The sequence below is a fragment of the Pelodiscus sinensis genome, chromosome 7 (genome assembly GCF_052426305.1).
Source record: "Pelodiscus sinensis isolate ZL-2025 chromosome 7, ASM5242630v1, whole genome shotgun sequence".
NCBI lineage: Eukaryota > Metazoa > Chordata > Testudines > Trionychidae > Pelodiscus > Pelodiscus sinensis.
The window spans coordinates 10,448,536-10,461,374 of NC_143058.1; the positions used below are offsets into that span (position 1 = coordinate 10,448,536).

The following is a 12,839-nucleotide window of genomic DNA, read 5'->3' on the forward strand; positions in this document are numbered from 1 at the left end:
CAGAAATGGTCTGTGATCAAATTTCTCCATGAGCTGTCCAGACAGAATCCCAGGCAGGCCCTGGTGAGGCACCAGCAACAGAAAGATGTCAAAGAGCAGAACCCCTGGAGTGTAAAAGCCCTCCACACAGATCTCTTAACTTGAAGTTTCCAGTTAAGCTCATACGCTTCCAGCACAGCATATTAAATGCATATTTACTGGCAGGAGAAGCCACAGGCACTGGGGGAGGCTAGTGGAGGAAGTAAATGCTAGGAAAGAGCCATCTATCTTACATTCTTCATTCCTACTTAACCCCGCAAAGCTCTGACGTAATCAGGGTATAACCAAACAGAGAAACACCTTACACAAGAGAAACAGCCCAGGCCAGAGCGAGGACTGGCAGAATCTTGCTCCACACCCAGATATGACCCCGTTTAGTGTCCCTCTGCAATCAGAGGGTGCTGCTTTCCAGTTGGGAGAGTGGAGCTATTAGAGGCAAACGAGCAGCATTAGTCCAAATGTACATTTCTGCTGACATGGGTCTGCTACCCAACCTTTCCAGCAAGGACAAATTGGGCCACAAAAGGAAAAGGTGAGAACCCCCAGTGCCCTGGTGAACATCAACATGCTCACTGCTGAGTGCAGCCACTTGCGTTCGGAGACTGCAGAGACTAGCTACCAAGAAAAGCCAAAGAACTCATCTGCAGCGCTTGTTGTCTCAACTCGAGAGTGTGTGGAGAGGCAAAAGTGACTGCCTGGCACAGTTCCCTCTAAACTGTGCAGCTGTGTGACCATGCAGCTATTTTCTGAGCTCCGCTCAGAGATTCAAAGCTCCCAAAACAAGCAGGGAGCTCAGCTGATTGGCAGGGGTCAGGATGTCTATAAACAGCAGCTAAATTCTGCCATGCAATGAACTGAAGAGCTCCCAGAGCAGAGAAGCAGCCGAGATAAGGAGGGTTAAGTGGCTGGGGGAGAGAGTCATTAATTAATTGGCTTGGGGGAAAGTCAGAGGGGAGGGGAGTTTGGAGAGTCCCCTCTGCTGGAAAAGAAAGAGAGAGAGAGAGAGAGAGAGGCAGAAACCCAGCAGCCTCTTCAAACCTCCTGGACTGGGAAGGGGGAGATAAGAGGCTGACTGCATGGGGTAAATGGGGGAAAGAGTGGATGGGTGAGTCCTGGCATCTGTGCAGTGAGGTGGAGGCAGAGGACAATTTGTTTGGGGTGTCTGACTCACCTGCTGCAGTCCTCTCAGTCTGGGTTGGAGGGAAGGGGAACGCAGGCTGTAGGGGGGGTATGCTAGGAGGACATTTGCATGATTGCATTTCTGTGACAGGGAGTCTGTCCTGCACTGGCCCTTTAAGGGCAAAACCTAGCCCTGAGCGAGGGCTGAGAGTGAAGTCCCAGTGGAGGCAGTTCTTGCTAATTAGGGCCCAGCTGGGGGCTATATAAAGAAGGGCTCCTGGAGGGAGAGGGAAAGACGTGCTCTTGCTCTGGCTGGAGAGCAGGAGGGACCTGGCTTCTAAGGAAGCAGGAGTCTTCCTGGAGATAGAGCAGAGCACGGGAAGCTCTGGACAGGCAAGCTCCCAGGCTGTAGGGCCTGAGGCCAGACCTGAGTGCAGAAGGGCTGCAGAGAGCCAGACAGGATAGGCAAAGGCAGCAGGTCAACCCCCTTGCCAACGAAGAGTGGCCATTACAGATGGCAATCTGCCCTTGTGGCAGGGGCTAGATGAAGACTGGCAGTGGGTCACCGGCAAGCAGGGTTCAGAGGAATTGGGTGTTTCCTAGACGGGAGGACCCTGGAGTTCAGAGACTGATAAACACCCGCCATGGAAGGGGGTTGAGAGACACTGGAGTGACATGGGTCCAGACTAGAGAGTGAAGCGAGGACACAGGGAGACCCAGCCAGAGGGAGGCATCGAGTGAACAGACAAGAGATTTTTGCCTTAGCAGTATCTGTAGTGTTGGCTATGGTGCCCTCCTGAGAGCCGTGCTCATGCGGCAGTGTATTATTCTTCTCTGAGAATATGTCCTGAGTCCTAGGAAACTGTGAAACAACTCTAAGCAGAAAGGCCAGATGCTGTTGTAACCTACACACCTACTGGGAGCGGCTCACTGTCTCTTGTAGTGACACTTCGAATGACTTTGCTCAGCCTTAGCTGACAGCCAGAGGACTTTTAGCTCAAGCTGTAGAGACTCCTGCACTAAGCTCCAGAGGTCTCAGGTTCGATTCCGCCGGTTGGTGTTATACTGTCACAGTTGTACCTGGTTCTTCTAAAATGCTGTTTAGGGCAGCTCTGAGGGAAATGCCCTAATCTTGAAGACCCTGCAGGCAGATGTTATTGTAACCAAGAAATGCTGAACACGGACGTTCCAGGGCCTCAGAGCTTCTTGGCTGGTGCCTTGCTTATGGACACAAAACATTGCGGCAACATAGTCTGTCTGGACTTTACGGGGCAGCAAGTAAGCTTGACAGGCCAAGTGAAGAGTGCTTGTGACTTGACCCACGTCCCTGCAAGCCCCACCCTAGATTCAAAGCAATGGAGACCAGGGGATGGAGCTGATGCAGGGTCCAACCACCAAGGGAGCAGTGCTGGTATGGGGTCTGGAACCTTGACTGCACTGCCTAAGCTATGTCTGTTGGAGATGTTGACTGATGCCAGCCACACCCGCTGGGGCCTCAGATGGAACCATGCATGCTGGAGCATGTAAGTGCAGGCTGCCACGTGGCAACAGCCTCAGGCATATGAGAGGTGGTGAGAGGGCCGGCTTGTATGTGTAGAATCAGGCTTCAGGGAGACGAGGACCGCGCCGATGAATTCCGTGCACTGCCCCGGAACTAAAGTTGATTTTTTTTCCCGTTTATCAATGGTCCTAGATTGCGACGGGTGGAGTGAACCAGATCGGGGTGCCACCACACCTGGTGCTGAGACTGGCCCTTTATTAGCCAGTTGTCGAGGTACAGGTAAATACGAATGCCTTGATGCCTCAGGGAAGTGCCCACGTGTGCCCTGCACGTTGTAAACACTCTCAGGGCTGACAAAAGACCAAAGAACTTCTCCATGAATTGGAAATGGCACTGACCCAGCAAAAATGGAGGAACTATCTGTGCCCTTGGAAAATAGAGACATGGATACATGCATCCTTCAAGTGGAGGGCAGCATACCGGTCCCCTAGCTCCAAGGAGAGGATGACAGAGGTCACGGAAATCATGAATAGTGATAGAAATGTAGCCGTGTTAGTCTGGAGTAGTTGAAGCAAAATGCAGGACAATGTAGCTCTTTAAAGACTAACAAGATGGTTTATTAGATGATATCATGAAGAACTTCAACTTTCTGAGGTATTTGTTGAGGTGATGCAGGTCCAGGGTGGGTTTTAGGCCCCCTTATGTTTTTGGGATTAGGCAATATCGGGAGAATCTTTTTCTTCTCATATCTTGAGGGATCTTTGCAACCTCTTAACGCTGTGAGCGGTATTCTACCTCCTGAGTGAGGAGTTGCTTCTGACAGAGGTCTCTGAAGAGGGACGGAGAAAGGGAAGGGGAGGGGAGCAGTCAAGAACTGTAGGGCGTAGCTGGAGGATATAGTGGCACGCCCAATGGTCCAATGTCACACACGACCATGCTGACGGGACGCGGTGCAGGCAGCTGAGAAAAGAATTGGAGGATGGATCTAGGTACTTGACTGGGGAGCCACTCTCAGGTGCACCTTCCAAATGCCTATTTCTGGCTCCCCTGGTGTTTTGAAGGGCTGGGCTGAGCCAGCGAGCAAGAGGATGAAGGGTGCCATTGCTTAAGCCCTTTGTCTTTGCCCTGTCACCCTGCCAAGATGACACATAAGGAGGTAGCTATCAGGCCTGCTGCAGCATGTGCAGGCCCAGCAATCACAGGGGGGCTGAGCCCTTTTTTTTCTGCCACTTCTTGGGCACAGGCAAGGGTCTTGGTGCCCACAGGTGTGCTTCCCACCGATGCCGAGGTTCTGGGAGCAGAGTCTGGCTGCGAGGGCTCTAACTCCAAGCAAAGCGTGGTCTCCATCAGGAGGGATCTCGGGCAGTTGTCCTTGTCCTCCTGGGCTCTGTGATGAAAGTTAAGAACCTCTATTAAATGTTACAAGACTTCTCCATCAGGCCAGTTTCCGCCTAAAAATCAGCTTCTGCTTTAACAACTCTTACAACTCTCATCAACATGACAGTGGCAAAGATGTGGAATGAATTAGGTGAGTTCAGTGATGTCACACAACTTTCTCTTGTCCGGCGTGCCCATACTGTAATGAATCTGATAATGGTTCCACAAAGAGGCTCCCTATTTCTGTCCATCCGTCTGTCCATACAGTGGGAAATCTGTACCTCTTCAGACTTTCTACAAACAGCTCTGGCCCCTTTAGTGCCACCACATTTTGTGCGTGTTTTCACAGTACCTTGGAGGCAAGAGGTTTTTTGTTTGTTTTTTCCATAGGCAGCACATCAGTTCCCAAAGGTGCCTTCCTGTTCGTCGCTTTTTAAATGTTGGTTTTTCTGTTCAAAATGCAGCACAAAGAGCTTCTGTGGATTAGTTTCCTTGCCAGATATTGTAAGATGCCAAGTACTAAATAATATTAGCCATGGTAAAATATACATGGTAACAGCAAACGAAATAGCAATGGAAATAGAAGACAATGCAAATTGTCAACAGCAATGCCTAATTCTGGAGTGCAAGAATAATCAGGCGCCCCAGGACAGAAGCAAGTTCCATGCCTTGTGTGGGCAGGAATAAGTGATGCAGAAAGATCATTTTTACATAACTGGTACTGAAATCGTAATTCTACTGACTGCCCTGCAGCCACAAACCAAGAAGCTACATATCAAAATAGCAGCTGGAGTGACAGAGAAATCTCTCTTCCTTGTTGACGTTTTATTTGCCTTTTTTGTCATCCCTTGGCAGGGAAAGTTGCTCTGCATGGGCCAGAAGCTGCACTTCGAATTGAAGACTTCCAGGGAGAGCTGGTGATTTGTATTTCACAAAAGCTTTGCGTTCACCATCAGCGGAAATCTGCCACAACCCTAGAGTGAAGCTCCTTTGGCATCATTTTAAAAGGTACAGGAAAATCAGTAATTGACGTTGCAGGGGGCAGTACAGGCAAGCCACAGAAATCCTGAAAGACTTCAGAAGACCTTAGCAATCTAGAATATGCAGGACAGCGGAGAGGTGAAGTTAATGATTGGCTCTTCCAACTTTTAACCATAATGAAGACACAGTTTATTGGGAGATAAACAAGAATGTGAATGAGACTCACAGGGGTAGCCATAATAGTCTGTAACTTAAAAAAAATCCTAAAAAAACCCAAATGGTCCTGTAACACCTTAGAGACTAACAAAAAAATTTAATAGAGAATCATGAGCTTTTGCAAGCACAACCCACTTCTTCAGATGAGTGGAGCAAGGGACATAGAGAGGTACCACCTGGGTTCTGCCCATGAAAGCTCATGATACGTATACATTTTTTTTTTGGTTAGTCTCTAGTTTCACGAGGTGTACCGGTAGTTCGGAATAGGAACCTAGTCTGAACTACCTAGTTCGAGCCCCGTGTAGCCGCGCTATACGGGGTTCGAACCAGCGGGGATTTAAAAATGGCGGCTCCCCGCTTATGCAAATAAAGCCCGGGAAATTCAAATCCCGGGCTTCATTTGCACGTTCGGTATGCATACATTACCCCGCTAGTTCGAACTAGCGGGGTAGTGTAGACATACCCTAAGGTGCTACAGGGCCACTTACGTGGGGTTTTTTAATATTTTTTAATGAATGAAAAGGAATTGGAAGGAAGACTATCCATTCTGATCTAACCCACTTTGTCTCTTGAACCTCATTATACTGCAAAACTACAGTCTGGGATGAAATTTTGGTAAGTGTCTGAAATATGCCTACCTCTAGAACAGCTGATCCCTTCATTTCTTTTGGCCCATTTAAAAACTGGGAACATTGAGACAGGCATGTGCTCTCTGCTAATTAATGACTCTGAGGACACATCCCAAAACCAGAAATAAGTAAGTTTCTTGGAATTGCGAGCTGGACAGAGCAATAATTCTTTCAACCTGACTCAGACAACAAGACACCATGGGAATTAAGCCTATCAGAAGGATGCGAACTGGGTAGATTAATGGTTTGGTTGATGCTGCCCAGAAAGGAAAAGCCACATGAAGATAAAAATAAGATATATAGTTAGTTGTACTCTACCTCCACAGTTCGTGCTCTCATCAATGCTTGAGGCTGGCAGGATCACTAAACAAAGAGAAAGCACTGGATAAGTTGTCACTTCGCCATCAGTTGCACTACTTAGGAAATTAATACTCCTTTGCTCCTTGCAGAAGTTGATGCTGCTTTCTACAGCAAGCTACGGGCCTCAATGAAGAGACTGGCTGATAATGTGGAGCAAAATTTAACAAAACCTCCATAATAAACCCTCAGGGACACAAAGATGCAGCAGAGAAAAGAACACTTAGAAAGGGCTTTACAGATTAAAACTGCTAAATATTGTGTCAAATTCACCTGACATGAAGCTTCAGATTCCAGGTGTTCATGAACCTGTCAGCAAAACTGCACCTGAAGAGTCATCAATGCCTTCTGCCCTACCAGCCCAGATGCCTTGCATCTGTGGGATGTTTCCCCTGGGGCGTCTGAATGAAGCAAACTCCAGGTTCACACTAACTCCACGGTTCACTTAACACATTCTGAACTGCACCCTGCAGGGTCCAACAGCCCCAGTGCAAATGAAGCAACGGCCTGTGTTTACTGTAGCTGTCAACAGCATCGTCTTATGGGAGAGACGAGCTGCCCCGTCCAGTTCATGCACAAAGTGCTGAAGGCTACAGATGGGTTTTTCAAAGGCACCTGCAGGCCTGTGACACACCATTCCCACTATTTCTAATGGGCACCTAAACCCCGCAGGAGGTCTGAACACTGCAGCCGATGCTGACTGACAGTCATTCCTCCCGAGAGAAGCCGCTTTCCCGGCCGCACCTACCGGGAATTTCATTGTACAAGCAGTCTTGGTACTGGGTGCTGTTTCCGACGCACTGGGATGGCTCTGGATTGTGCATCTCACAGTAACGGCTGCGATACTGGATCCCGTCTTCATTGCACAGGCTCCACTCTGACCAGTCTGACCAGCCACCTGAAACCCAACCGGACCCAGATCAGGAATAATGTGCACACAAGGCTGTCACGGGAGGAAGGACACCCGCACCGTCCCGATTCCCCCAGTGTCTGGGAGCCTCTGAATCCTGGTTCTAGTGCAGGACCATCTCTAGTTAGGCCCTCAACAGAAGCATTCAGGGGCCTGGATTTAATTACGTCAATATAAACCACGTTACTACTGGGCAACCTATGCTGCACATTACACCCGTGAGCACATAGCAGGCTGAAGACTGACTTAGCCAGCCCCAGAAGGAAAACCCAGACCAGGGAAACCCTTGTGAGGCACAGAGTGGGCATAAAGGATACTAAACCGGAACTCTTCCTGCAATGCAGGGGTGGGAAAGACCCAGCCCGCAACCCATCCCGCTGGGACACGTGGGGAGGCTCCCTGTCTGCCGCAACCCCCGGCTGCTCAGTGTGCCTCTCTATGCTGGGGGGGGGGAAGCAATCCCCTTCCCCAGGTCACCCCCAAACCTTCTGCAACCCCTTGTCCCCCAAGTCACAACTCCCTCCCAGACTCTGCACCTGTTTGTACACCCCTCTCCTAGGCCAGAATCCTTTCCTGCAGCCATACCCCCTCCTGGTCCCTGCAGCCCAATCTCCTGCCCCCGGTCACAACCCCCTCTTTCATCCAAACTGCCTCTTAGACCCCACATCCTCGCCTGAACTCCGGTCTCCTACCCCCAGCTCCCTTTTGCACCCTGCACCCTCTCCACAGAGAAGTGCAGCCCTTGACCACCTACCAGAATCGGAGTGCCCCCACATTACAAATTATTGCCCACCCCTGCTGTAGTGGCAGAGGAGCTGGCTGAGGGGTTGTTCCAGTGGCCATAATGCCCTCAAGGGAGCTGCAGTCAGTCAGCATAACAGTGCAACCTAAGTCTCCTCTGATCACCATCAGTCCAGCAGCTGACCAACCCAGGATCAGGGGCACACAAAGATGGCTCCCAACCACTCCCACACCTTTTTCCCCACCTTCCCTTCAAGCTGTGATGTGCGCTCCTCAGCCATTCTGTGCAGCACAACACAAGGAAGGAAAATCCCTTGTCAACCACACAGGCATTGTGGAGACCCCTATGGCTTGTCTTGCAAACATCTCCGCTCACAACTCATCTGCTTTTTCAATTATTCGAAACAGCTCAAGATTTTGGCTGGCTCTAGAGTACAAGCCACGTACCAGTGAGTAAGGTAAGAGGAAGACGGCACATTTAATTTTAAGAAGGGGGTGGCCTTCTTTTCCCTGGTTCAACATGGGAACCAGGGAATATAAACCACTGGTCTGGGCAGGCAAACGTTTTACGGGCTGTGATTTTTTTGCTGCTTTTTCCATTGGTTTGCTGCTGGGGTTTGTTTCTGCCCTCGCCACCCAACTAGGACAGGAGAAAATAACCGGCTACCTTTGCAGGAGTGGGTGTTGCAGAGTGCCTCCTCGGTGTGCAGGCCAATGCAGATCCCCTCTCCGCTGGAGGGCGCTGGGTTGGTACAGGTGCGGGTGCGCTGGTAGTGCCCTCCCCCACAGGTTGCTGAACACTGAGACCAAGGGGTCCAGCAAGACCATGAACCTTTTACTGCGGATCAGAAGAAATAAAACAGAGACAGTGGCTTTTATTTCGCTAGCTGGGATGAAGCTTGGGGGGACCACTTGAGTCTTGACCCCCCCCTACGCAGCACAGCCCAAGCTAACAAGCTCTTTTTGTGGCACTAGGCATAGGAGCAATCCCAGTACCTGAAAATGGATGGCTTCAACCAACAATAAGGCTAACCATGTTGTTGAGGACACCAACACCCTCCCTGGTCAAGGTGTAGGGTGTCCGGTTCTGCACTTGGAATGGGGGGGCCTTTGGTGGGAGCAGGGCAGCCAGCCCTGAGGGCCGCCCAAGAACACACCGTCCCAGCTGCCCGCCCGTAGCACAGCTCAGTGCATGTGGAGTGGTGCGCCTGTGGCGATATAAAGGGCCCAGGGCCCTAGCCGCAGTGGTGTCTGGAAGCCCTTTGCACCCCCCTCCATCAGTGGGCCTGCATGTTGTACTCCACAGGGCGCACAAAAGGACCCTACCATTAGTGAACAGTCACTGGGAAGTTCCAAAATAGTAGACAGCCCTCTCATAGCTCCCACATTTTTAACTCTGACAGGCTGTGCGGCTCAAATTCTGTCACCTTCATTGCACTCGGGACACTGCGATAGCATCTCTCCTGCCTCAAAAACTGGGAGCTTTAGATTTGGGGTTGCCAACTCTCCAGGACTGTCCTTGGGTTTCCAGGAATTAAAGTTTAATCTCAGATTTAAGTTTATGCCATGTGCTGAAACATCCAGGAATACCTCCAACCAAAACTGGCAACCCCGCTTAGCATTGCCTTTAAGATTTTAAATATAAGCAATACAATAAATGAGACGGCTCATATGATACGTAGCAGTTGTAGCCATTTCGCCCCAGGGCATAAAGTATTTCACAGGAAGTGGCGAAGCATTGTTACTGTTCAGTGGTGAATAGACGTGCTGAAACGGTTTCTACAGGGTGCAGAGGGGTAGAATGGGGAAAGCCCATGGACTATGAGTAAGGCCCTACTTAATTCTCAATACTGCAGAAATCCTGCACCCTGCAATATCAGGCTTCCCCCACAATTTTCACACCTGGAGCCCCATCTGTCCTGGGGGCCAACAGCGAGAGCCCCCGTCCTCTGCCCCACACAGCCGCTGTCAGCCCATGGGTGCCAAAAATGGGAAAATCACAGAAAAGGAAGAATGGGCCTTATTACCAAAAAAAACCCCACAAGACCCATTATTATGATTCTCTTTGGCTTGACAGGGTTTTTTTTTGACAGTCATCCCGCAATTCAAGTAAGGCCTTGAGTACCAGTAGTATATTCCAGATCAAAAGTGCACCCAGAACATGAAAAACAGGTCACCTGGCATGAATTAGGGATGTAGAATCCTGTTTAATTGGCTAACCAATTCAAGGGGAGATGAGTAGGGGGGGCACTCCAGCCCAGCTGGAGCAACCCCGCCTTCCCCACATCCACCACTGGGCTGGAGCATCCTCCCACTCCCTCTGCTGCAGGTAGGGGCTGCTCCAGCGTCTCAGCCGGAGCAGCTCCTGTCCACGGTGGGCCCACTGCGGGGCTGGAGCAACCCCCTGCCTGCAGCAGCAGCCCCCACTGGTTAACCTGAACCGGTAAGCCTCACCCATGAAGGGTAAGACTTACCAATTAACCCTTCACATATCTAGCACAAATGCTCCCTGCTGGCTGTGCAGGAAATGCTCACTGATATCAGGAAGAGAGGCTCATTGTGAGAACATTAAATTAGCAGGAGAGGCAGGAAGTGAGAAGAAACAAGAGTTCACCCCCCCCCAAAACCCACCCCAAACCCTGCTGTGACAAGCATCTCAGTAACCTACGTACGTTGCCTTCTCACCACTGATAAAGGCATCACACTGCCCCCTGCTGTACCGAGCACTGTGCCTGCCCAAGTGTGTGTTAGTCACCCTCTAGCAGTGAGAAAAATGGAAGCTAAGCCAAAGTGCTGCGCTCTAGTGCACGTTAGTATGGCGCCCTCTAGGGGTGAGAGAAGGCATGAGGCAAAGCACTGAAGTGTGTATGTATCACAGGCTGCCCAAAGCTCATTTAAATACAATCAAAAAAGCGACAAAGTTACAAGCAGACGTTTAGAACTATTGACTCTTTGTGAGAAGAGAACGGAATTGTGAGGAGGAGAGAAACGATTTTCACCTGGGCAGGGATGTGAGTTACAATCTTGGTATTCCATTGCTGACCCCACGCAAGGCAGGCCGCCGTTCTTAGGTTCCGGGTTCGTGCACGTTCTCTTCCGGATCCGGAAGCCCAATTCGCAGTCCCTGGAACAGGATGACCAGGCACCCCAGAAGGACCAGCCGCCATTGATAATCCGTGCAGAGGTCTTGCCGGTCTTTAGAAGGTCGTCAACTAGAGCTTCAAGAAGCACAAACAAGCCACACAAAATGTTAATCGGGGCGGGGGAGAGAGGGGGAGGCTTTCACTTGGAAACAAACTCATTCCACACTCAGGCTCTGTGCAGGAGTGTGGTGGAAATGCATCCCCCTGCACAGCGCAAAACCCAAAGGGAAAAGCAATGGAACAAGCTGGTTACCCTCTGCAAACTGAATGAAGTGAAAAACCAAACCTGCAATATCACAGGAGCAACATGCTGACTAGGGCCAGGCTGGGCTGAAAGGCACTGACCTGTGCTAGAGACAACGTAAAGGTGCTTTATATAGCACTAGGAGGATTGCGCCCCCTCCCTTTGGACCTCCAGAGCACGTAGTGGGAGCGTACATGCCACACCTCAGGATGGCCCCTCCCTATCCCACCACTACAGAGAATGGGCGAAGCCATGCCCCACCTCCAGCGCCTCAGCCTTCTGCGGGCACTAGAACATAAGAACGGTCATACTGGGTCAGGCCAAAGGTCCATCTAGCCTGACAGTAGCCAATTCCAGATGCCCCAGAGGGAATGAACAGAACAGGGAATCATAAAGTGATCCCTCTTCTGTCACCCATTTCCGGCTTCGGAGAAGAGAAGCTAGGGACACCATTCCTACACATCCTGGCTAATAAGTATTGATGGACCGAACCTCCATGAATTTATCTTGCTCTTTTTGAACCCTGTTAAAAGTCCTGGTCTTCACAACATCCTCTGGCAAGGAGTTCCGTAGGTTGACTGTGCACTGCGTGAAGAAAAACTTCCTTTTGTTTGTTTAAACCTGCTACCTACTAATTTCATTTGGTGACCCCTAGTACTTGTGTAATGGGAGGAGGAAGCAATCCCTACACACCCATGACCACGGGGATTAAGATGGCCCTTTGCAGCCTCCCTGCGTGGTGCTCCTTCGCTGGGGCTAGTGACGGTCGGTCTAGACTCCTGCCATCCCTGCTGTATGTGACGGTGTCAGAACACAGTCAGTGTTCACTCACGTCTGCATCCCCCTTTCAACACCAAAAAGCATGTGAAGCTGAGCCTGGGCCTAGAGCTACCAGCGAGCTGGCAGGACGTACTGTCAGTATCACAAACCGCCGAGCCATCATTGGGGCAGAACCGACTCTCTGTCTTCTTCCTCCCAAACTGCAGCTCATGCGGATCAGCCAGCTGGGCACGGCAGGTGTAGCGGAAGCGCTGCTCTTGGCGAGCTCCGTTCTGGGTGAGGTTGACGGGCATCCAGGGAGTCCAGGGTGTGTTTCTGCGCACCTCTGGGCAGCTGTCCGGATTGCAGGTCTTGTATTCCTACCAACCAGGAAAACCTTTTCTTGTTACTCTGACACATCTGTAGCACAGCTACAAGGAAGGAATTCCTTTACACTCAAGAAACCAGCACGAGAACAAGTGGATCTAAGGAAGCATGCACCTGCATCACCCTGACTTATCCAGATACAAATCACCCCTTTGCAGCAGGACAATCAGAGCCAGAGGGAGTAACTGGAAGTTAATCTGTGCAGAGGCCTCAGACAGATCCTCGGCATGGGATGAATTTACCCCACTAGCTTGGGGCCTGTGTCTCCTTTCCTAGTTTTTGTTTCTTTGCAGATTGCAAGCTCTTTGAAAGTCTTTGCACACATTTGGAAAGTGCCTAGCACACTTTGGGCAGGGCCGCAATTCAAATAATAAATGAAATACATTATAGCAATAGTAAATCTCTGGCTGTAAACAGCAATGGGACAGTCCTGAAG

General features: G+C 50.4%; 1 protein-coding gene across 10 annotated transcripts in view; it reads right to left on the reverse strand.

Annotated features, from left to right (window-relative positions):
- SEMA5B (semaphorin 5B) overlaps positions 1–12,839 on the reverse strand; it is a 381,163-nt gene that overhangs the window by 27,414 nt on the left and 340,910 nt on the right. For all 10 annotated transcript variants that reach the window (XM_075933113.2, XM_075933119.2, XM_075933111.2 and 7 more), the window contains 5 exons: positions 12,171–12,396; positions 10,870–11,088; positions 8,538–8,708; positions 6,968–7,117; positions 6,181–6,225 (listed from right to left, as the gene is read on the reverse strand). In XM_075933113.2, the coding sequence (XP_075789228.2) occupies positions 6,181–6,225; positions 6,968–7,117; positions 8,538–8,708; positions 10,870–11,088; positions 12,171–12,396 (811 nt within the window). The remainder of the gene's footprint in view (positions 1–6,180; positions 6,226–6,967; positions 7,118–8,537; positions 8,709–10,869; positions 11,089–12,170; positions 12,397–12,839) is intronic.